The sequence below is a fragment of the Pithys albifrons genome, chromosome 17 (assembly GCF_047495875.1).
Source record: "Pithys albifrons albifrons isolate INPA30051 chromosome 17, PitAlb_v1, whole genome shotgun sequence".
In the NCBI taxonomy this organism is placed as follows: Eukaryota; Metazoa; Chordata; class Aves; order Passeriformes; family Thamnophilidae; genus Pithys; species Pithys albifrons.
Window position 1 is genome coordinate 9,838,381 of NC_092474.1, and position 25,118 is coordinate 9,863,498.

A 25,118-nucleotide genomic window follows, 5' to 3' on the forward strand; every position below is an offset into this window, starting at 1 on the left:
CCCTGGGGCCCTGAGCGCGCCGGAAGTGGCGGCGGGGGGAGCGCGGCGCGGGGCGGCGGCGGCGGCGGCGGCTGGACGCGGTCGGGGCCTCGCCCTGGCCCTCTGTGCCCGCGGGGGCGGCAGCGATGGACGTGACCGGGCCAGAGACCGACTGGCGCAGCACCAACTTCCGGCAGAAGCTCGTCAGCCAGATGTGAGTGCGCACCGCGGGCTCGGTGCTGGGTAGGCCGCGCACGGGATTCGGCCCCTGACCGAGGGACTCCCGCCACCCCCGGGGCCCCGTCCCGCCTGTCTCCGCTCCTCTGCCAGCCCCTACCGGCCTCCCCCGGGCTGCCTGGGTTCTGGCGCGGTCCCCGGCCTTTCCTCTCCCCCAGGATTTGATCAGACTCTGTGCCGGGAGTAACCGAGACTAGTTTTTTACTTAATTTCTCCCAGCTCCCTTCCGTTTCACTTTGCTCTTCCCCAGGAGCACCGGCTCCCAGTCCCGCTGACAGCATCTGCTTCAGGGCTTCGTGTCCGTGGTGTTGTGAAATTTGACGTATTCAGTCCTATGAAAACCACTATTATGGGCTTGTGTCTGACTTTTTAGGGCAAATATGAGATAAAAATGCTGGTGATTTAATGTAAAGTTTAACTTGTTGCCTTTTTAGTTTTTCTTTGTGAAACAATTGCGTTACCTGAATCGTTTTGCTGCTCTGCAGGCTTTTCCTATTTTATAGAAAGTTCTGCTGTGCAGGGTGGTTGTTACAGAAGTGAAAGCACCGTCCAGTGCTTCTGGAGTTGTAGTGAAGTCCTAATTTATGGATGGTTGGAGAGCTTGACCTTAACTTGCTGATTATAAGAATCAATTCTAAAAGTGGACAGTCTTTTTTTTTAAGATATATAAGCAGTTTGCTGTTTGACTGCCTGTGGTTTTGCTTCACTTAAGATGCTGTTCCAGAATTAAACTGTTACAGTACTCATTAAAAAAGTAATGATGTGTGTCTGTCAAAGCCAAGCAAACTTTCTCCTTGCTCAGAACTGATGTTTCACTTTCTAAACTTTCTGTAAAGTGACTAACCTTGTTCAGTTAATCCCTTGTTGCTGCTTCTCCTCTGCTACTGCTTCATCCAAACAAACAAACAAACAAACAGAAGTGCCCTTGAATGCTCTGTAGCTTTGAGGAAATAAACACGTTGAATGTGTGGAACCCACACAGTTCCACTTGAGTGCCTTGGTGTAGCTGCTGGGTACAGATGTCTTGATTTGTTGCAGTTTCTCACTAAGGTTTCCTTTACCGCACCAGATTTCAAGCTTTTTGGGGTTTGATTTGGTTTTTTTTTCTTTTAAATAGTGGCATGTGAGTGAACATTTCAGCGATGCTGTGGGGAATGGGTGTCCTGGGGAATGTGTCAGTGGTCAGTGTGTGTGATTGGTTATTTGGGAGCATTTGAAGACCAAAGAACCTCCATCAGTGCTGGATTCTCTGTGGCTGCAGGACTTCCATAGTGCTGCAAGATCAAGGAAATCCTGAGCCAGGTGACTGAGGCTGAACAGCAGCTTTGGCTTCTCCCAGGATGTTCCAGAAGACAGCAGTGATGTAGGAGTGTGGGTACAGACTTCTGCTTGCAGAGTATCCCCTTATTCTGGCCCTTGGTGCCTGGAAGTCTCCTTTCTAAAAGCTTTTCCTTAATGTGTTTTTAAATGGTGGTGTTGCCTGAAGGACAAACCTGCCCTGGATTGTGTGCAGTGCCTGCCCTGAGCTGCTTCCAGGCTGTGTTGGAAGGGAATTGTATTGAGCGTAGGAAAGGGATGGAACTGAAGTTGTGTGATGGTCCATTAATTTTGTGTTCAGTTTTTTGCTGGAAGTTTTCATATTTTTCATTTAGTTAATGGTTCAGCTGGATGAGAAGAAGGAATGTGTGAGCAGAAATCAAGATGAGAATGTGAAAAGCATATGAAAGGAGGAAGAAGAGGAGACTGAGGAAGAAGCAGGCAGGAAATGAGTGGAACAGCTGCAATTTTTTGAGTGATGAAGGAAAAACTAAGAAAGAGAGATTGCATTGCTGCTCTCCATGAAACACTTTAAAATACTGGTTCTTAAAGCAGCCTGAATTTCATATTCCTGCCTAGGTTGTCTGATGACAATTCAGGCAAAAAAGTCCAAGAGGGCAGGTGTTTCTCCCTTCCTGAGACTGTAGAGAAAGCCAGGGATTAGAATTTCTCAAAGTTAAAAATAACTCAGGAAAAGTGGATATTTTAAACCTTGGTTGTTCTGGAGTGTTGCTGATGGCAAAGCTGCACACACAGTTGTACCAGCATGGCTTGGCAGGGATGGCTTCTCACCAAGTCACCTCTGCTGGAGGAATTCCTTCCCCTGGGGGATGTGCTTGTGGAGCTACGAGGGGATGAGTCTGTGTGTGGTGGGAAGGGGTTTCTGTCACTGCAGAACTGGAAGGAAAGGTGGTGCTAGAACTAGAACAAGGCCTTAGGGAGTCTGGGGGGTCCTTTGCATGCCTCGTGTAGCTGAGGGAGCTGTGCTGGGGACCTGCACCTTTCAGGCCTGCTCTGTGAAGCAGCTGAGAATGGAAGTGCTGTGAGTGATTCCTGCTCTGAGCCTTCTTTGGTGTGTGTTGTTACGTGGGTTGCCCTGCAGCGAGGGCTGCTATTGATGAAATGTAATTCCCAAATGTTGTGTGGGACAACTATCTGCACCAGAACAAGTGATTTAAGTTTAATGTATTTGTTGATGTTAACTTTGAGGTTTGTAAAGCTTACAGTGTGCACAGCTGTGGCTCACAGCTCAGCAGCACACTCCCCCCTGCCCACCCGTTGCTGTTATAGGCAAGAAAGGTTTGTTGAACTGAGTGTCATAGTCATCAAATATTCTGTTTCACAAAGCAACATGTGATGATTTTACATGTCTAAATGTGGTGTTGGCCCTGGAACTCATTGACTTGTTTCATTGGAACAACTGATTCATGCAGTCATAGTGTGAACTGGGCAGGGAGCTGGTGTAGTTTTGAACATGTTTTGCAAGATTTTTCAGCTAGACCAGCTGGCCTGAGTGAGACATTGCACATATTTGGGTTTCTTGGGAATGGAGGGGGAATTCCTGAAGCTGGTGTTGGTGTTGAATGCTTTGTCTTTTGAAACCACAGCTTTGAGTGTTGTGCATGAAATCAGAAGGACAGATTTTTAGTGCACATCTTGTGATCGTTTACTAAGTGCTCATGAGGCAGATGAAGGTTGAATAGTCTGGTACCATCTAGTTTTCAGAGTTTTGTTGACTTCAGTCTCTTCTGCAAGGATATGATATGTAATTTGGTATCCTTAGCTGTGCTGAAGCTGTGTCTTCTTTTCAAGTGACTTTCCTAGTCTTTTAATGTAAATATTTTTGTGTTGACTGCAGCTGAAATGTAAACAAGGAAGGAGTTGAGTGTTTTTGCTTCCTCTTAGTCTAAACGTTTATTGGAATGCTGAGATATGACATGGAGAGCTTGGAGTGGCATTTTTGGTAATGCAAATGTAGTCATAATAATGTGTCTTTCATGTTCTGTAACTTCAAAAGGAGATGGTAGATACATATAAAAATAGATAATTTCTTCTTTTTTCGCCCAAGTTCCTGATACCCCATTGATCACTGTCTGTATCACAGCCACTGAGAACCACCTACACAGTACTTTCTTTCCTTGCCTCTGTGTAATCTTTGTCTTCTCTTTTTGCCAGTTCACTTTTCTCTGATCTCAATATGAAAGGCATTTTCAATGTACTGGGACTGGGAAGTTAAGGAGGATTCAGAGAGTAGTGTGGATTTAGAGTCAGCCTTTCTGAAAGAGAAAGCATTCAAAAAGCTGTTGTCAATAAAGAACTGGATGCAGCCTTTTCCTCCTTTGTGAGCAGTTCACTTCAAGGCCTATTTGGTCCTGGAGGAGCAGTTGTTCTGCATTATGTTCAGATTCAGCTTCAGTTTGAGTCACTTCACCCACAAGCAGCACGTGTTTAGTGTCTGAAAGGCCACACCAGGAGGTTGCCATGAGGGCCCAGCAGCAGGTAGAGTGTCCCCTGTGCTCTGCCTTGCAGGCTGCAGCAGGTAGAGTGTCCCCTGTGCTCTGCCTTGCAGGCTGCATCAGGTACAGTGTCCCCTGTGCTCTGCCTTGCAGGCTGCAGCAGGTACAGTGTCCCCTGTGCTCTGCCTTGCAGGCTGCAGCAGGTACAGTGTCCCCTGTGCTCTGCCTTGCAGGCTGCAGCAGGTACAGTGTCCCCTGTGCTCTGCCTTGCAGGCTGCAGCAGGTACAGTGTCCCCTGTGCTCTGCCTTGCAGACTGCAGCAGGTACAGTGTCCCCTGTGCTCTGCCTTGCAGACTGCAGCAGGTACAGTGTCCCCTGTGCTCTGCCTTGCAGACTGCAGCAGGTACAGTGTCCCCTGTGCTCTGCCTTGCAGACTGCAGCAGGTACAGTGTCCCCTGTGCTCTGCCTTGCAGACTGCAGCAGGTACAGTGTCCCCTGTGCTCTGCCTTGCAGACTGCAGCAGGTAGAGTGTCCCCTGTGCTCTGCCTTGCAGGCTGCAGCAGGTGGGCCCTCTGCTGCTGGTCTGCAAGGGGAGGGAGTGAGCTGTGGCAGCCTAAGCTGCATTTCAAGGCTGTAGAGTCTGCTCTTCACTTCTGTGATTGTTCCTGAGGTAATTCAGGAAGCTGAACCAGCTCACTGCTTGTGCAAGCACCATTCCTGCTGTCTGGGGGGTGGTGGAAATTCAGGGGAAATGGTTCACCAAAATGGGTTACATTAATGCTGTCATTCAGGTTTCCTCAAATGAACAAGTCCTGGTATTTTGTCAAAGTGGTAAAATAATGACTTGCCTAGCAGTTGTTCTTGAATTTCTGTGAAGAATGTTTATGTTGCCTTTTAGAAATTAGTGGGCTTTGTTCTCCATCATTTCAAGAAATTTTAAAGAGTGGTGATTTTAAGTATTGTATGTAGTGTTGGTTTGGTATTCTGTTTGTTTGTTTTATATCATTTATGAGAGGGGGCAAAAAGCTGTTTTTACAGACCTTGCTAACTACAGAAAGTATTTACTGATGTTCTCAATTAATAGCCAGCCTTGGTTTTTTTCTCTTTTTTTCAGTGATGAAGCCATGAGGAAAGCTGGAGTTGCCCATAATAAATCCAGCAAAGATATGGAGAGTCATGTGTTCATGAAGGCCAAAACAAGGGTAAAGCATCTGTGTTTGTTTCCACAAGTTATTTGGTATCCAAAGAAGTTTGGAACAACTTGCAGAACTAGCACAGCCAGTGCACTTAGTTAACTGTCTCTGTTTATAGTACAGAGTTACTTGAAATTTTGATTTATATGTGCTGCTTCTGCCTGGAGGGGAAGTGAGGGGTTTTGCATCCAGTATTTGTGTCAAACTGGACTTAGTGCAGCTGGACTGGGCTGCAGCACTGAGTGCAGATGTGGAACCACACTTTTCTTACCTGAGTATTTATGTACAGAGAATTGCATAGAATTTCCCATATCTTGGGTGTAGCACCCTTCCATATGGTCAGAGAAACCTGGGATATCAGGGCAAAGGCTCTGCCAAGAGGAACACCAGAGGAAGTCTGTGGTCTCTGTGCCAGTCTGGCTGTATGTACAGTTCTACACTCTACCAAAACATTGCATTCTCCCTGGAGCTGTGTTATGAGAAATTGGGTACTGCTGCTGTCCCCAGACAAGCCACATTTGAGATAGAACTTGTCTTGGTGAAAATTTTATAATACTGGTGTCACAAATTTGTGCCTCTTGGTGGCATCCCCACTGGTGAGTTGGTAGTTTCATGGAAGGCTGTCTCAGCCCTCTGCAGTTTCTCACATGTTATGAGGAACAGTAATAAAATGCTGCAAAGAATACTTGTCTTTTTACTTCTGACATTTCTATCATGTTAGTCTTCAAAGTTATTATTTTACTTGTATTTGTAATATGAATTTAGTTTAAAAAAAGTTCTCATAGCATGAATGTGACAGAACTCAAGGACTAAAATAAGCCAGTGTAGCAAGTGAGCAGGTTCAGTCCTTATGAAAAAGGAATTATAGTGGATAAGAACCGGAAATTGGATGTATTGTTTTATAATGTTCATATATTGGGATCCTGTTATTGTAGCTGTCAGGGCAGTTCTTTCCTGTGAATTTTGTGGTTTCTTGGCCTTCTTGTACCATCAACAGCAATGACCTATTAGTAAAAATATTCTGACTTAATAAACAGGCTGTTTCTTGGAAGTGAACTGCTCTGAAAAGCTCACAGACATTGTAGAGTAAAATCTGGTGTGTTGAGGAAGAAGACTGAAGAACCAGAAAGTAATGGTTGCTCTGCTTTTATTTCTTATGCTAAAATACTCTTTTTCACCTTTAGGAGGAATATCTTTCTCTTGTGGCCAGACTTATTATCCATTTTCGAGATATCCGTAAGTAGTGTTTCTAGTTTTGGTTTCTTTTTTTTTTCTCAGTCATGGGGTTGCTCATCTCAGCCTCTTAAAAAAAAAAAAGGCAAATTTTAGGGTTTCTGTGGGTGGTTCTGCAAGTGACTCTTCACAAACTGCTTTAAAATCTTCCTGATTTCTATATACTGTTTCTTTTATGCATCATCTATAACTGAAAAGTATTTGAGAAATTGTTTAAACTACTATTTATACTACTTTTCCTCCTTCCTAATTTTTCCTGTATTTTTGCTTCTTTCCATTATTTATGTTGCATTCTGCTGACCAATTTGGCTTAATGTGTTTTATTAGAACTACAATAGATAGTGATTTTCTATTATCTTTTTAAAATTATATGAATGCATTTCTTTTTGAGAGTGTGTCTAATGGGCCAAATTTATGTGCAACAAGATTAGGAAAGATGATTAATTGTTTTTTCTTTGCAGACAATAAGAAATCTCAAGCCTCAGTCAGTGGTAAGTGTTAATTTTTTTGGTTATTTTCTTCCTTTCCCTCTGTGCTCCCCATTTCTCAATAGAACAGCTTAGAAATCAGGGCTGTGGAATACTAAGAAAGCATCTGTGTATTCCCTAGCTGGAATATTAAATATTGCTGGAGAAAAGGCAGGGTAGGGTGATAGTCTGGAATTCATTCAGTGATGAGGGTGACAGGCTTGGACAGTGCTTGGGATGGAACACAGGAGACTTCTTTGTTTCCCTGTTTGTACCCTTATTAGCTTAAAACACTGGGATTCTTGGAAGCACAGGAGTGATAGGAAATATCTCCTGCTGAGCAGCCCAGGTTTCTGCCTGTTCCCAGCTTGAGGCTCCTCAGTGTGTGGCATCAGAGGCAAAAGTGTTTGTGGGACATCTTGCACTCTGCTGGTTGGCTGAGGTTACAGCTGGTCCTGTGTTCTGCCTCTGTTATAATTCTCACTGCAGTGTATGTTATACAGTGTGAGGCTCTGTTTTTATTCCTCTGTAGGCTAAATATGCAGTGTCTGCTGCTGATTACCATGCAGCCTGGCCAGCTGGAAATTATGAGTATGCCTAAGAAAAAGGGGTGCTGCATTCTGTACCTGATCAATACTGCTTCTGCCCCCCTGCAGTGTTTTGCCCTCTAGAGCTGCCATTCCCTCTTTGACTTCACTTTTCTATGTCCCCAAGATTCAGTTGATGAGAACTGTCCTGAAAGGCAGTGAATTTATCCACTGCATAATAAAAGTGGTGTTAGAGAGGGAACTGTATAGCAAAGTACTTCCTCTGCTCAGAGTGTTGCTTCTCTATTTGACTTCAGGAGGAAGAGGATCCACAGTGGGAATCTCTTGGTCTTTAAGGTAATAAGCTGTATATCCTCATGGACTTCTGTTGTTTTCTTCGTAGATCCGATGAATGCCCTGCAGAATCTCACTGGTGGTCCCACAGCAGGGGCACCTGGAATGGGCATGGCTTCCCGACCTCAAGGAGCACCGATGAGTGGGATGAGTGGCCTTGGTCCAATGGGACAACAGATGAGTCTTCCAGGGCAGCAGCAGCCTCCTGGAACCTCGGGAATGGCCCCTCATGGTATGCCTGGTGTCTCTACAGCCACTCAGCAGAGTAAGTGTTCCGTTGACTTCAACCACTGAAATTGTTATGTCAGCTTTTCAGTCTTAACTCCTTTCCCCAAGGAAAAGCCGAGGAGATGTCATACTTCGGAATAAATCAGCCAATTCCACTGCTGGAAGAATTGATTTTAAGTACTGTCTTCCTTTTAGTATAGTATAGTGAGGAACAGTCTAGCTGTTGTATGAGTGAATTCTTCCATCCTGCTGTTGTCAACTTCAGAACATTGTTTTTGTAGAGCTCACCTGTTTTCTGTAGTTCAGTGCTTCCTGCTGGTGACCTCAGTGCACATTCCCTCCTGCACATTTTTATTCTCTTTACCTGGCTTGCTGACTTAATGGGGGTACTGTGAATTAGAGAGGTTGGTAGTACAAAGTGTCATTAATTCTGTCGTTAACGTGCCTCATCCATCTGAGGAAGCAAAAGCATATGCTGCTAATGAAGAATCTTAATCTCACACTGTTTGAGTCTCATGTTTTAACAGTCTACGCTCTTTTTAGACCAACTTCAGCTGCAGCAGATTGCCCAGCAGCAGCAGCAGCAGCAGCAGTTCCAGCAGCAGCAGGTGGCCTTGCAGCAGCAGCAGTTCCAGGCCCAGCAGTCGGCCATGCAGCAGCAGTTCCAGGTGCAGCAGCAACAGGCAGCGGCCGCCGCGGCAGCGCAGCAGCAGCAGCAGCAACAGCAGCAGTTACAAGCTGTCCAGCAGCAGCAGCAGCACATGCTGAAACTGCAGATGCAGCAGCAGCAAAACCAGCAGCAGGTGATGACAAACAGCTACAATGGCAAATGAGGTGATCTGTGATCAGTTATTTGTCAGGTGAAGCTTGGCATGTGTGGAAGTTGAGTATCAGCTCTGCCTGTTACCAGTGCCACTTCAGGGCAGGGCTTCTCCTTAGACTGGCAAGTTAATTGACAGCAATGTATTATATCCTAGAGGAAAGACTTAACAGATGCTTTGTTGCTTTCTCCTGTCATAACAATAGAGAATTAAAATCTGTCTCCTTTTTTTTATAAATGTCAGGATTGTCTTTCATTCTGACAAGAATAGGTATGTGGGAAAGAACAGCAGTACTGTAGCAATAGTGGCTGTTTTGCCTCTGTGAATAACACATTTCCACTTTAAAAAAATGTGTGCTATGCACAACATATATACATATATATACACACATTTATGTATGTATGTATATATAAATACATATATTAGGCACAAAAACAGATAAGAAAATTCAGCTGTCGTACATATTCTTGTGCAGTATTTGGTAAAGGGTGGTTACATTTGAAAGTGTGTCTGAGCCCATTTGTAGAGGAGAAGCTGATGGACTTCACCTTTGCTTTTGAAAATTGTTTTAGTAGTGAGGAAAGCTTGTCATGTATAAACTATGGGATGTAGCACTATGTAGGGTGGAGATATATGAAGAAAGAGTGGATAAAAGGGTTCGGCTTTCTTTGTGGGCTTAAAACATCAGCCAGATATATTAGGATTCTGTTTGCTCTTGGTTTATGCTATAAAAATAAGCCTGCTGCTGCACTGCTGGAAGCTTCAACATCCTGGCTTCTCCTGCTTTGCAGATACAGCAGCAACAGCAGCAGCAGCAACTGCAGCGGATTGCCCAGATGCAGCAGCTTCAGGCAGCACAGGTGATGCAGGCACAGCAGCAGCAGCAACAGCAGCAACAGCAGCAGCAGCAAATACCACCACAACAGATACAGCAGCAGCCACCTCAACAAGTCATGCAACAGCAGATGCAACAGATGCAGCAACAACAGCAGCAGCAACAGCAGCAGCAGCAACAACAGCAACAGGTTGCTCAGGCACAACAGTCTCAACTTCCACCACAATCCCAGCCTCAGCCCCAGCCTATGGTATCCCAGCCACAGGCAATCTCGGGACAAATTCCCAGTCAGGTTATGCCTGTTACTCTTACACCACAGCAGTTAAAAGCAATGCAGGTAAGGGCTAATGACCAGCTGATTGCTGGTTTGTTGTGATCCTCTAGATAAATAAAAAATATATTTGACTTTTGTTGATAATGAAGTAGGAAAACTGTTACTTGTTAAGAGCTCTGTAGTTGGCATGTTATGAGTACAGGGTGCTCACAGGTTTATGTCTGGCTCTGCCAGTAGAGAACAGTTTTGAGCCTAAGAGTGGGAGTTCTGGAAATGTGTGAAAAGCATTTTTTCAGCTAATAATACAAAATAATTTCTTGTCTTACTCTTGAATGGACAAGTGGGAAAAAAAGAAAAATAAACAAACTCTGGTTAAGGAAAAATTACCTCCATGATGTTTGCTGGTCTAGAACATGAATAAGTGCTTTGAGGTGTCCAATGCATTTGACTGGAGCCAGGGTTGCCTCTCTAGCATGCTGGCTTTGCTTCTGCTGCCATGAGTAGAGGTTTGGGTCAGAGTTTAATATACTGACTGTTCCTGCCTTGAAAAGAATGAGGACGAGAAAATAGCTTTACTCTTTTGAATCCTTGCTGGGTCATCCTCTTAATGGTGCAGCTTTGTGAACTGTTGTGTTACAGTCATTTTTATCTGTCTCCATTTGTGCTGTTGAGCCAAAGCTCAGATCTGTTTTTCTTTGGGTCTTGCTGGGGAGGAGTGGAGTGTCAGCCATAGTTGGGAACTGGATGACTTGATACATCCTCTTTGTGCTCCTACCAGCTAAGCTAGGAGTAGCTAAATGCCATATTTGTCACACTGACAGTTGCAATGAATGTATAAATACTTGAAATGCTGGTCACTGGTAGGTGCTTGAGGGAAAAAACCCACGTGTGTGGTTAACTGTTTGCCAGAAAGCTAAATATCTAATATCATCATAGAAGACCTGATAGTACAGGGAAGGTGTGCAGTCTGTGACAAAACTGTTCTAAATGTTATTAACATGGGAACTTGTTTTCACGAAGAAACATCAAAAACTCTAGTTTGTGAGGCTGATCTTGTCTCCACACTGGTTTTTATGGGAATAATCCATCTAATGGAAACAGAAGTGTCAGACTGTAATCACGTGTGTATGTTTACTTAGGTGTTTTTTTCATACTCCAGGTAAGAGCTCAGCTGGTGCAGCAGCAGCAGCAGCAGGCAGCAGCAGCAGTGCAAGCAGCTCAGGCCCAGGCTGCTCAGATGGGAGCCTCAGGGCAGGTAAGGGCTCAGGAGCCAATGTCACTGGTTACAGACCTGTAGCAAGTGCATGCTAGAGACGAGCATGGAGATGGGTTTCTGGTGGTTTTCTGGTGAGGGGTCTGACATGGGTCATTCTCTCTATAAAGGGGATATGGTCTTTGCTGTTTCTCCTTTGCCTGGAGTCAGAGGCAGGATTTCATTGACAATCTCTCTGTGCATGCTCTGTCCCAAGTAGGTGCAGTTGTTGCCTGCACTGACACAGGAATGCACATGAGTAAGAGCCTCCTGTGGGCACACTACAAGTCTGACTGTTGGTACCTGGAGTGTATCACCTCTTCCTTCATTAAACTCTCTTGATTGACTGCTTTGTTGTGTAAACTGATCTCTGTACTGTGAATCTTTGCCTGCTGTCTTTAATCATGTGGGATTTACCTTCCATCTTCATGTATTGACTATAAAAAAATAGTATAGACAATGAAATCTCTTTGCATTCCCCTTTCATTCCTTTCATCTTTCGTTCTTTTTCTGAGTGAAATGGGCAGTAGATCTAGATTGCTCTTGTTCTGGGTGTGAATTGTGCAGAAAAAATGGCATGTGTCACAAGTGCAGAGTTACATTAAAAAAAGCAAAAACAAGTGCTGGGTGAAAGCTTGTTGTCTAACACAGTTTTCTAATCCTGCAATACACTTGTAGCCCCAGTGGTTGTTCCTTGATGTGTGTCTGGGATGAAAGAGATATGGGGGGGTAAAAATAGGGAGTGGCTTGAGCTGAACCTCTGATCCCATTTTTCCACAAGAATATGAAAGTCTTTCATGGCTTCCCTCTGTAGTGTTTCATATTGAGGCATTTTACAGACATGGGTAAGTACAATTATCACCACTTTGTAGATGAAGAGACAGGCAGACAGATGAAATGAGGCTGATTAGGATTAATGGCAGAGTTCATTTTGTACACCTGGACATTCCATGTCTTTATGCACCATTTTCCCTTCAGTGCACAAGTAATGTTATAGATGAGTAAGACATTTGGAAGGTTTTTATGTGAACTGTGGTAGCAATTGGTTCTTCAACATACATCTCCCAGACTTTTATCAGGGATAGTGTCTTGTGCCATCAAACTCTCATGTGGCCCACACCCTTGTTGGGGGCCAAGTTCTGTTTCTGTGCTGGTCCTTTGGCTTGTGTCAACGTAACACAGGATGTAAAAGCTGAGCAGTGGTAAGTACAGTTGGTACAGTACTGGCAGCAGTGCAGAATTCTCTTTCTACAGTTGAAATGTGAATTAAAACTTATGTTTGTTTCTTAAATGATTTCAGGTGGCAGCTGCAGGGATTTAGGCTGACTGGAAGGACATTCTGACTTTTCTTCTTTTTACTAACTTAATGGTGCTCTTTTCAACTCTGAAGCAGATGGATTGTGTTTATGTAGAGTCAACTTCATTCTTGCCCTGTTCAGTGACTTCATATGCCAGTGGCTTAACAGCACAGTGCATTTGATAAGTTTTGGGTGATAAGATGGTTGACTGAGTTTTGTATTGCAGGTTTATTCAGTCACAAACAGTAAACTTGGGGATTGCTCTTTATCTATCACATGTGGAATTTAGAATATTCCACATACAAGCTTTACTCCATTTATGTTCATGGCATTGCACTGAGTCTACTAAAATTCACTTAACACTGACAAGTCCAGTAATTAAATGGGTTTCTTGTACTTGTGTAAATATTTTCTGTATATAATACTTAATTTTAAGATTGTGGCTGTGTATGATATTACAATGCAGCTTCAGTGTATAAGGATTTTTTTAATCTATATGAAATTTCTTTTAATACTAGATTTTTGCTTTGCATTTGGTATATTTTTCACTAGCACCATCATTTTTAATAAATCTGCCTCTATTTCTTCATTTGGTTCAGGGAAGCTTTTGTTATAAACAAACCCTGTCCTAATCTTTGCTTGTTAAATTTAAATGTAGTGTCTAGGGACTTTCCAGCTGGGGATTTTGCTGGACATATCTGTATTTTTCCTTTTCTATAAAGTTTCTGTTCATCCTCTGTGTCAAAGGAAAAGCAATCCCAGGTTTAAACATGGATTCTTGTGAGCTTTGAAGTTCTTGTCTGAAGTTACAAAGACACCATGCAGGTCATTGTTACCCTGCTCAGGTCTAGTCCTTGTGGGCCTGTAACCCATGGGGCAGCTCTGACAGTGGGAGCATCCTTGTGACCAGAGAGCTGTGCAAGAGCTTGCAGCACCAAGGGAAAAAGTCTATAATCAAGTGGAGTTAAGTATTAATAAAGTTTAAATCACTGTTCTGGTGCAGTTCCTTCAGGTGCTCAGAATGCAGAGTGGCTGTTGCTTTCTGAGAATCCAGGCTGCCCTCAGTGCAGTGTCAGTGGCACTGTATGTACAAATGCTCATCAGAAGCTGGATATTTACAGAATTCTGAATGTTTGGATTTTGGATAAAAGAAAGTTAACAAGTTTACCATTCTAATTGTTATATTCCACTTCATTTTTATGAAATAATAGTGTTTCTATCTTGCTTTGGAGGGAGACTCTTCCTCTTCTTGCTCTCTTGATTTCTCTCAATGTACAGAATCTAGAATTTTACACCATGAAAATCAGTTTCACTTGTGGAGGAGGTTTTGTGTTCAGTTAAAATCTTTTTCAAAAGTACTTGAACATTTCTGGTTGTGTTCTTGTTTTAGACAAGAACAGCTCCTTCATGGATATATTGCTCTGCATGAAACAAACCCTTTTTCCTGACTCCTTCATCAAAAGGTCACAGGTTTTGTAAATGCAAATCAGTTGGAGAATGGGGAAAAATAGATTACTTTTGTTAAGAGAGTGGAATTGGTGTCATTTTATAATACTCACTTCTTTTTGAAAGCACACATTTCAGAAAATACAGAAAATCAAACCCAGAATTGTGTGCATGTGCACGTTTGACCAACTGCAATACTACAAACAGCTGAAAGCCTTTGGAGTTTGTCCTGTTGGTGTTCAGTGGTTTGCCAGACACTTAAACCATGAATATGCGTCTTAATTTCCTTGGCCTCAGTGGAAATAATTAAATCTTCACACGTTGGTGGTGTGGCATGAGGAAGAGGCCCAAGCTGGGACATGTGGGCCCACCATAACATCGCTGGGATTCCACACAGTGATCTCTGTGCCTTCTCAAGGGTCTGAGATGGGGTGATTATGCCTGGAAGGATATGTTGGGGTTTTTTCCCCTAGCAATTTCCCCCTTTTTTTTTGGTTTTGTTAGGGTTGTGTTGCTTCACCAGCTCTCATGTTGATTCTGTAGCTCTTCACTGCACTTCATGGCATCCACCTGTGCTTTGTGGCACTGCTGGGTTGTTGTGTTTGCTCGTGGTGGCTGTTGCATGCTGTGTGTGCACGTGTGCATGTGTGTGTGATGTCTGAGGCGCTCCCATTTGTTTCTCTTTTGAAATCCTGTCTCTGACCATCCCTCTTTTCCTGGATGGAAAGGGACTGCATTGCTCTGATGTTGTGAACTAACAGCTGTGCTGAATTTGACACTATTTTCTTTATCAGTTATCGCTTTTCTTTTTCAGTCTTGCTATGTTGTTTTTAGTTTTATTTATTTTTAACAATTGTAAGCACATGCATTCTCTGACTCTTTAAGGACATGTTGCTGGCTGCTTCAGTCCATTCATATAGACCACTAAGCAGGAGTGCCCCAGCCATTTACAGGGAGGAGACCACATGAACTTCTAGGTTGGTTAGGACTGCGTAGGTTCCTTGGTAACATGTAAGCCAGAAAATAATGCCCAGAGAACTTTACTGTAGATCTTTGAAGTACCAAACAGAAACTCTTTTACTGATGAGTCAGTCTTCCAAAGTTACCTAAATACAACCTCCAAAATATGCTGTATTTGTTGCAAATTCTCAGTATAATACCAAATTTTAAGTAGCAGGACTATACAGATAAATATAGGTACAAATACAGATATAATTAAATCTATGTGACTCATGCAGGCTGATGGTTCTGAAAGAGGCTTCTAGACACCACAGAGTAGCATAGTGCTAATACTGTTTTAAAATAAACTTCATTCTAATGTTAACCTGCATCATTTATCCAAAATGATTGTACTTTAAGATGTGCTCAGTCTGTACAGCTGGAGAATCAAACTGTGCATGAGCAAACTTGAGGAAGATTATGGACCCATAATAGAATAATCTAGCACAGCTTAGTAATAGAGAAATGGGTATTTGTCAAAAATATGGAAATTAAAAGGATATATTTGACTTGCTCTGTGGGTTATAAAAGGAAGGAAATAGCCTTGTCAAACCCAGAAGTCCTTTTTGTTGTCTTTGGCATTGTTACACTGTCATGGGTTAGGCTGGTCTGGAGTTTTGCCCACTGTGGAGCTTTGCTCCTGACAGTTTCTGTAGAACTGTCTGACAAAGTCTTTTATAGTGAAAGGGACCTGTGCAGATATGGCTCAAACCTTTGAGTCCACAGTGGGGGAAACGCACATCAGAAACCTGTGGCATTGCAGAGCTCCTTACATGGAGCAGTGACAGCAATCTTAGAGCACTTATTTCCAAGAATTTTAGAAATTCAAGATGTCAGGCAAAATTTAGGAAAAGCCCTTCGTGGAAATCACAGCACAGTCAACCCTCGAGTCTGAATCTACATATTGCTTTCTTTAAGATAACTAGAATTCATTTGGGTGCTTTCTGAAAACAGAGAGAAGTGGTATTAAAAGGAGTTTGGTTTCTAAGCTAGCATGTTAGGTTAACCTTTAGAGAAGAGCTCACTAACCTTCCCTTCATGCTCCCCCTTCCCTGATTCCTGGAGGTTGCATGTGCTTCTCATCCTGCCAGTGCACTGCATTTCTTGTTTTGCGATTACTTTTGTCTGTTGTCCCTCTGTCCTCAAAGATGATCACCGCACCTATGGCCCGAGGTGGGATGCAAATCAGACCACGGTTCCCGCCTACCACCGCTGTGTCTGCTACAGCGCCAAGCTCCATTCCCTTGGGCGGACAGCAAATGCCACAGGTATTTACTGGGTCAAAGCTCATCGTGTCAGGGCTCCTGCAAAGCCCTCGCTGCCTGCTGGGGTAGCACTGGCTTTCAAGCAGGGGGCCGTTCACTTCTGCACCAAACAGCGAATGAACTTGCTGGTGTTAGTCAGGGTGTTGGGCTGTTTAGCTTGGGGGTTTTTTTATGGATCTTTTTACACTTTAAATAATAGGTTTTCTGAGAGCTTGGGATATCAAATAAAGCATTATTAAAGTGGCATTGATCTTCAACGTTTAAAACTTTTCTGTGTTTAGAATTGTCCGTACTCTGAGTGTGGGTTTACTGAGAGTGTTGCAAGTCAGCACTGCAGTGTACTGGCTGAGTTGTGTCCAGGACCTTGCTTGTCATGTATTCATGCCTTGTACATGCTTCTTTCATTACTACCTAAACTGGGGCTCATTTCAGTTTTTAGTAAATTTTTGGTATGATATCAGGGACCCCCCCAAAATTTGAGCTGTTCTTTTCTTTCATGGTTGTGTAGAAGGAACTGCCAGGAGGATTTCGCTGTACCTGCACCAGAGAAGAGCCTGTATAGGCAGGCTGGCAGCACCTTTCCAGCTATTGCTGGAGAGTGTGTGAGGTCACAGTACTGCATTTCTTCTCAGGAATTCACAGAGGTAGTTACAGTGACCAGGCAAACACACCTGTCATCCTTTCTGGTTTAAGATGGATGGTCATTTCAATCCAGGACAGTGTTTATATATTCAGTGACAAACCTGACCACAGCTGTGGAGTCAGAACAGAATTTATTTTGAGCTTTAGTTGCTCTGTCAGTTTATATATAGAGAGACAATCATCTCCCATATGAAATATTCACAATATTTGGTTTGATGGTGAGGCTTTCCCATGGGTATTTAAGTATTAGTTTCACATGTATTTAATATTTGACTCATAGACCTCTAGTTCAAGCATTTGTTGCCATAGGCTGATCTTTTAGCATTGTCATTGTTTTGAGGAGCTTTGATTTCCAGCATCAAGTGAACTGGTCATCAGGAGCTCTCTCAGTAGGAGGCCAGGGATTGTGAAAATGAACATAGAAGAAGAAAAGAAATTTTTTCATGAGCAGTGATTGGGGTGACAGTGGCTCTCGGCAGGTGGTAGGATGAGTGAGTGAATTGTGGTTTACTGGGGGCTGGAAACATGTTTGAAAACCAGTCTGACATGCCATAGACTTGACAGCTCTGGATCAGCATGAATCTCTAGTACCACCTGCCAAAACATTTAGTTCAGGTTCTGGGTAAATGACAAATTAGAAATGTTGTCATTTACACATTTTAATTTTGTAAGATGCCTAAATAATATTGTCTGTTGGATATATTATAACTTCCTTGTTGTCTGAGCCCTTGCAGCTGTTCACAATAGGAGTAAAGGGCTGTAGCAATGCATTTGGTTATTAATTACTCATTTAAGAGCGTGTCATCTCCTTGACTGTAGGATCAAAATCCATGTAGACATGGTAATAGTAGTTCAGAGTGTATTTTTCTCTTCGGAAGAGGATCTTGGTGTTTCACTGAAGAATGCCTTACAACAGGGGGACCAGATGTGCTGTCAGTACTGTATTTATTTTTAACTCATATGACAAAACAATCTGTCCTTTTTATCATGAGACTCAGTTGATTCTGCAGTGTTTGTTTTCTTGGCCTCTTTTGCTCTTACAGTCTTTTCAATCAAAACCATGTATTTACTGATACGTTATTGTATTCCACAATCTCCTGCTCTTTTGAATTGCTGAGAGTTTTTTTTCTTAGTCAAAGTTTGCTTGTGTGGGAAGAATTACCAAACTTGAATTATATTCAATGTTAGTGTCACTTTTTGAATGGCTGAGAGAAGTTTCACAGACCATGTTTGGGTGGGCTCACGAAACCTGGAGACAGGGGCCTCATGGCTGGGTTTGTATTCCAGCATGGTGGACTCTGAACACTAAGAACAGCTTTAATTCAGTCCATATAAATGCAGACTTTAATCATGCAAGCCTAAGTCATTTTGGGCAAGACTTCAGAAAATGAGGGCTTGGTGTCATGATCAGGTCACTGTAGAAGTGCAGAGCAAATCCACGTTCAGTGGGCTGAAATAGCTGATTGTGAACATGCTTGTAGGGCAGAAATTCATATCCCTAAGTGAAAAAAGTGTGGAGTTCCATTTCCTTGTATCTGTTGAAGGTTCTACAAATGGTCAGTAACTGTGGCTTAACTCTAGAGTTAAACGAGTTCAGTGGAGTTAAAGCTCTAGAGGGAAAGTTTAATTTGTCTTTTGGGTTTATAGATAATTTTTGTGGGTTTTGTTTTGTTTTGTTTAAGACTTTTTACTCTGAGTTGCCTGGAAAGAGCATTCCTTAGAAGTTGAAATTTCATTGAATTGTTGTGATATAAATCCATATCCTGGAAACAATGTAGAAACCTAAAACTGAAGATCTATTCTACAGAACGACATCTGCAGTTATTATGTAGCGAATGAACTGCTGTCAGAACAAAGCAAGGCCTAGAGCTCAGAACTGCACACTTCTGAATGCATGTTTTTGAAAATGTCACAATTTTACTCACTGTTAGACACTGGCCCTTGGTATTCTGGGATGAAGCTGGCAGGGAGCAAAGCTGCTGTAAGAAGGAAAGCTGTTTGCCTGGGCATGTACTTGAATGAGAAGGGATAATGCAAAAAAGTTCAGTTCATTCAGTGCCTTTGTGCACAGCAGAGGCTTCATGTCCTTTTCTTCGCTTTTCTGCACCATTTGTAGATTAACGTGAAGGGTCATTTGTGTTGAAGTAATTACAAATCTTAAATCTGGTAGATGACCTAAGGAATTCTTTCTCCTTCCTTCCCAAGACACAAGGATGGAAGTGTTCAGAAGTAATTACTTGTGACCAATTTGAGACATTTAAAAGGAGCCCAATTTTCAGGGAGTCATGAACCACTCAAGGTGGTCTGAGTTTGACTTGATGAAAAAAATCCAAGTTCTAAATCACTTACTGTTTAATAGACTTGTAAAAAGGCAGGCAGTGCTTTTTGCAGTGCCCATCCCAGCTTCCTTCCCAACAGTGGTGAGCAGATTGCTTTCTGTGGGAGGCAGACTGTGATTTTCAATCCCAGAAATGCTTTCCCAGCTGTTGAGGAGACACACACTGTTAAAGAATCCACCTCTTATGTATCACAGTGAGCACAGTCTCAGTGCTTGTTGGTTATGGAGGAAAGGAAGACATGGTAGCTCATTTAAAACATCATTTCAGCCTCATTTGTTCTAAATGTAATCTTTGTGGGAGAGGTTGCAAAGGTGCTGGGTTTAGTGAAAATTGTAAAAACCCATCGTAGTATGTCAGGCTGCATTTGATTTTAAGCTATTCTTTAATGGATGATCAACTAGTATCTTCAAGCTTAGTAGTTTTGCTCAGAGCTGGGGATTGTTTGTGCCCTATTTAATTTTGGGTTTTTGTAGAATGTGGCCTCCTGCATACCTGCAATGTGATATTCCAAGCAAAGCATTTCCTGTCATATTCAATGTGTACATGCAAAAGTAGATCATGGGGTACTTTTAAAATACGATGTCTTTGGGATACAGTTGGATGATTTAGGTGGATACTTAACGAGAGTGAAGGACAACACCAATTTGCAGTGCCCATGAAGTGTCTGGGACTTGTAGTTTTACTGGGATCTTTGCTTAAAATTGATTTAGACTGAGGGAAACAGTTGTTAATTCATAAAGGTGCTAATCAGTGACTTACAGAATGGACATGTGGGTTACTGAGCCACCATATGTCTTTGTAGGTACTTATTTATAGCCTCAGGTCATGAGAACTCTGCATGTGCCTTAAACAAACATGATCCCTGAGTATCTGCTTTACTGTATCATGCTCTGGATCACTGTACAGGTGTTCTTGTTTGGTTTTAAGTGATCAAGGGGAAAAATGTGTACTAGAACAAATGTGAGAAGCTGCTCAAATTTGAGCATCATTTGGCTCTGGCACTGCAGAGTGCACAAAATAAACTTAGTTGTTACCCAGAGTTTGGTGCTGTTCTGGAAATGGTCTTACTCACCTCTTTGTCTTTAGGCACACCTCATCATTCTCCAACGGTCAGAAAGCTGCTCCATTTTTTTTCCCACACAGCCATTCAGTTTGGAGTGTTTCCATCTCACCCAGTTTTTCAAAGCTGAATATTTAAACAAGATGTTTGTGATTTGGCTGACTTAATTTTTTTTCTTCCTTCTTCCTAAATAAGATGAGTTGGGAAGCTACAGTCAAGTCTGACAGACCTTTGAAAACTGTAATTAAAAGGTCAAAATAAGAAGGGGTTTTTATGACTCTTAATTCTCAAGTGAGAACTGTCTTTTCTTCCTGCTCTTGTTTAGTTCTAATAAAGTATGCGTTTTTCACATGGCACTTCTGACATTTTAATTGTAATATGATGGTTTGGGAAGAGAAAAACAATTATACAGTTATTGAAATTATGTACAATTTCAGTGGTTGTTTCCAGTTAAGTCGTTATGAAGTACTGCCTTGAGAGCCTCAAGAGTGATGCAGGTGGGATTGTCCTTATTGGGGGAGAAAGGAAACTAATGCTTTCATTTCTTGTAGGCCTGAGGACGCACTTCTCTCCACAGGTAAAGCCTTGTAGTTAGGTTCCCATTCTCTACTCCCTGTTGTTGTTACTGATCTGATCTTTTCCCACGTTTCAGGTCAGCCAGAACAACATTACTATGATGTCATCCCCATCTCCTGTCCAGCAAGCTCAGACACCCCAGTCGATGCCTCCACCACCACAGCCACAGCCATCACCCCAGCCAGGCCAGCCAAACTCTCAGCCAAATTCAAATGTCAGGTGAGCCACACTGCAGCTTTTGGGTGCTTGTGTTAATGTAGTAAAGGTGAGGTTTTCATAAGCATTCAGCATATCTTGCTCTGTTTCCACTGAAGTGATTCAATTTTAATATCAACTGCACTGAGAGCACAGGTGGGATTGTACCAAATACAGTCTGAAAACCCCCATTTTAAAGAGAGAAGCTGGTATGAAGTCCTCACCAAGGCAGAACTAGAGTATGTATAACAATGCTTACTGAAATTGTATCTGCTCACAGGCTGATGACCTTTCCTTGTCAGATTCTGGCAGGTTTGATTTTCTGCTCATTTTTCAGCTCTGGCCCTGCCCCATCACCCAGCAGCTTTCTTCCCAGTCCATCTCCACAGCCCTCCCAGAGCCCGGCAGCTGCACGAACACCTCAGAACTTCAGCGTCCCATCCCCAGGTCCTCTAAACACTCCAGGTAAATTATCTGAGAGCTGTTCTGCAAACCTTGAGTTGGGCTGTGTTCTGGTAACTGTGGCAGTTCCCAGGAAACCTGTTATTTCTGGCGTGGTGTAAACTCCAAAGAGCTCCACACAGCAGCCAGCATTGCAAGCAGTGAACGTGTCACATGACCACATAACAACAACTTGGATACCTCAAATCAAAATCAATTGAAACCTCTTTTCTCATTGCTGAAATATGTATTGAGTTTTTCTCCCCAGTCTTTTGAAAAAAGAATGATAGTTAATTTAATGGAGCAAGTTTATATAGTTCCATTCAGGAAGGAACCCTTAGCAATATCATGGAGTTGTAAAGGATGTACCCACCTAATCACAGAGAGCAAGCTGCTTTACTCCCAAACACCTTCCCAGGGGTACTGTGGCACTTGTGCTCTCTCTCTCCCACATACAAGAAGCAGTTTCTGATACTTTGCATAGAGGTAACACGTTGGCTCCTTCTCACACCAGTGTTGTGTGCTTTGCAGTTTGGGAAGCACCTATGTAAGAAAAACTGCAGCAAATTCATTGTGTTGATTTAGTGTTTAGTCCACCAGAGTGAAGGCAAAATGAGAACCTAGAAAATGGATATATGGAACTTTGGAACTATTCAGACAAAAAGTGGCGTTAAATGGGAATTGCTGTTCAGTCCATACAACTTTATTTCTACACAAAGACTAGAGGTTCAGAACTTAAACTGTGGAGGGCATCCAGTTGTAGATTTGGATGTTTGACATGAGCTGCACTTTGAGACTGCTGCATTTCAGATCTAGATTCTGAAATGTGAGAATAATGTTCTGCAGCATCTTTTATCACCCTGTGACCTGCAGTCTTCCTTCTTGCCAGGAAATCCAAATTCCGTCATGAGTCCAGCCAGTTCTGGTCAGTCAGAGGAGCAACAGTATCTGGAAAAACTCAAACAGCTGTCAAAATACATTGAGCCACTCCGGAGGATGATCAATAAAATAGATAAAAATGAAGGTGAGGTTCCCTATAATTAGCCTTGCATTTCTCTCTGTCAGCTCTCTCTTCTGCTGAAAGATGCAGTACTTTGCCTTGTGTGATGATTTGTATTACAGGGATTAAAAACTACAGAGCAAGTTAGTTGTTTTCTTGCCTAAGACTAAAGATTTCACTGTAGTGAGTGGGCAAAATCCTTACCCTTATATTATCATCAGTTGTCCTTTACTTCTGATGGTTTTTAGACACACAGACCTAATGCAATGGATCTCTGTGATTAGATTAAAGATCTGTGATCCACACTACTGTCTTCAGCGTTGGTATACACAAAACTATATACTTTCAACAGTATACTGTATTTCTGTGTGCTATTCTTGCAGTCAGTGTTTGTGTCTCTGGTACTATTTCAGACAGGAAGAAGGACCTGAGTAAAATGAAGAGCCTCTTGGATATCCTGACTGACCCTTCAAAACGGTAACTCTCTCCTTTTGGCTGGGCATCAATTTTCCCAGCTATTCCAGAAATTTGTTGTTTAGCATCTGGCTACGTTGACATTAAAGCTCTTGGGGCTCAGGTAGCAGGAACACTTCAGCTGAGGGGATGATGATGATGTTTGTGGTGATGAAATCTCTCCTCTTCTGCAGGTGCCCCCTGAAGACGCTGCAGAAATGTGAAATTGCTCTGGAGAAGCTGAAAAATGACATGGCTGTGGTATGTAGTGCTTTGTGCTAGCAAAGATAGGCAATTAATTCTGAAAGCTCTTATGATTTGGCAAGATAATTTTTTGCATTTCTTGTTAGTCATGCTGTTAAGGCTTCAAGTAAGGCTGGACAAAAAAAGGAAACAGGAAAAACTGGATGTTTACTTTTCCTGCAAGTCACCTCTGTGTGTCTTTTAACTGAACTTTGAAGTTCTTGTGCTTTGTGCCAAGACTTGAATAATTCTTTCTATGAACTTTTGTGGCTGATTTGAGGACAGCCTTCCTAAACCAAAGCTGCAGATGTCTTTTTGCTTTTTGCTTCTCCCCTACTGTTACTCTGTGCAGTTATGAGAATCATTTGCATTTCCTGCACTGGCAGTTTACCTCTACCCAATTTTGCAAAACCAATAGCAGAAATTTCTTTTTTGGTGATGATTAAAAGAAAAGGGGCTTCTCTTGTGTTTCAGCCTACTCCACCACCTCCCCCAGTGCCCCCTACCAAACAGCAGTACCTGTGTCAGCCCCTCTTGGATGCTGTTCTAGCCAACATCCGTTCCCCAGTGTTCAACCATTCCCTGTACCGAACGTTCATGCCAGCCATGACCGCCATCCATGGACCACCAATCACGTACGTATCACCAACTGCTGTCTGTCTGGAGTGTTCATTATTGGGGGAAGATGTTTATTTGGAGAAACTATCAAAAGAACAGATGGGTTTATGCATGGGGATAAGTTAGAGCTGTCCTTTTTTTTTACCTTTTTTTTACTTTTGTGGACTGTGTCTTACACAGGGCCCCAGTTGCTTCCCCACGAAAACGGAAATACGAAGAGGATGAAAGACAGACCATTCCAAATGTCTTGCAAGGAGAAGTTGCAAGATTAAATCCGAAATTCCTGGTGAATCTGGACCCTTCCCACTGCAGCAATAATGGCACAGTTCATCTCATATGCAAGCTAGGTAAGCAAAGAGAAACTAAGGGCTGAATTCAGAAAGAAATTCTAAGCTTTTGATTGTAGGAATTTGAAGACTTTGCTGACAGTCATGAATCTGGCTAACCTGTGCCTTCTGCATGAAGTCTGTCCTTAGCAGGTTCATAGCACTGCATAATCACACCATTCTGCACAGCCTGCTTCAGGGTTCTCCTGGGCATCTCATTCACACTGATTGATCCTTTCTCTGCACTGAAGTTGCAATTGGTAATTTCAGTGTTTAGAAATTTCCTTGCTGTAATCTTGATTCCTGATTTGACCTGTTCTGATATGTCAGAGTTGTTCTACCTCCACCAGCTAGGACAGAGCTAGAGGAGTGGTGAGTTAGTTTTTGGGAGGGCCTATTTTAGTCTGTACTAATGATCACTTGCAATAGTGTATGTTCAAGAAGGAAATTCAGATTGCAATTTTTTTTTCATCTTAGCTGAATAATCATAAAATGGTTTACTTGTTTGGTTCTTGAATTCCAATAGGGAAAATAGATTCTTTCCTCCTTCCCTTCCTTTTAAAAATCAAGATTGATTTTGTCCTGAGTATTGACACATAACTTTCAAAAATAAGGTGTCTAACTTGGTGAAGTTGGGCTGATGAAATGGTGAGATTGGCAGGTGCAGAAGTTTGTAAGAGATGGAGGAATGTTTGCCAGGCTTTTCTTCCAAAAATATAAGTATTGTTGTAGTGAGCAATGAGATTTCCTTTCAGTAAAAAAGGAGATGTGCAGTCAGGTTCCTCCTTGGGGTTCAGAGACTGGAAACCAACTGAATTATGCAAGGAAAACCTCCCATCCAGCAAGGAATGCTTTGTTCTGATGGGAAGTGTGTTTGCATCCTAGATGACAAGAATCTTCCAAATGTCCCACCACTCCAGCTCAGCGTTCCAGCGGACTATCCAGATCAGAGCCCTCTGTGGATAAAAAACCCCAGACAGTATGGTATGAGCATGTGGCATGACATTTATTGGGCATGTGTCTGTGGTAGTAGTGGGGAAATGT

The 25,118-nt window shown here is 42.6% G+C and overlaps 1 protein-coding gene across 3 annotated transcripts in view; it reads left to right on the forward strand.

Moving 5' to 3' along the window:
• The first annotated feature begins 27 nt into the window (after positions 1 to 27).
• The window catches only part of MED15 (mediator complex subunit 15), a 28,284-nt gene continuing 3,193 nt past the window's right edge, over positions 28 to 25,118 (forward strand). For 2 of the 3 annotated variants that reach the window (XM_071572339.1, XM_071572340.1), the window contains exons 1-17: positions 28 to 193; positions 5,104 to 5,191; positions 6,367 to 6,418; positions 6,877 to 6,906; positions 7,813 to 8,028; positions 8,535 to 8,794; positions 9,604 to 9,984; positions 11,081 to 11,176; positions 16,065 to 16,184; positions 20,875 to 21,017; positions 21,331 to 21,458; positions 22,324 to 22,458; positions 22,848 to 22,911; positions 23,082 to 23,148; positions 23,605 to 23,765; positions 23,929 to 24,095; positions 24,960 to 25,058. In XM_071572339.1, the coding sequence (XP_071428440.1) occupies positions 126 to 193; positions 5,104 to 5,191; positions 6,367 to 6,418; positions 6,877 to 6,906; positions 7,813 to 8,028; positions 8,535 to 8,794; positions 9,604 to 9,984; positions 11,081 to 11,176; positions 16,065 to 16,184; positions 20,875 to 21,017; positions 21,331 to 21,458; positions 22,324 to 22,458; positions 22,848 to 22,911; positions 23,082 to 23,148; positions 23,605 to 23,765; positions 23,929 to 24,095; positions 24,960 to 25,058 (2,275 nt within the window). In that variant the 5' untranslated portion in view covers positions 28 to 125. The remainder of the gene's footprint in view (positions 194 to 5,103; positions 5,192 to 6,366; positions 6,419 to 6,876; positions 6,907 to 7,812; positions 8,029 to 8,534; positions 8,795 to 9,603; positions 9,985 to 11,080; positions 11,177 to 16,064; positions 16,185 to 20,874; positions 21,018 to 21,330; positions 21,459 to 22,323; positions 22,459 to 22,847; positions 22,912 to 23,081; positions 23,149 to 23,604; positions 23,766 to 23,928; positions 24,096 to 24,959; positions 25,059 to 25,118) is intronic. The other variant, XM_071572341.1, reaches the window with a different exon arrangement.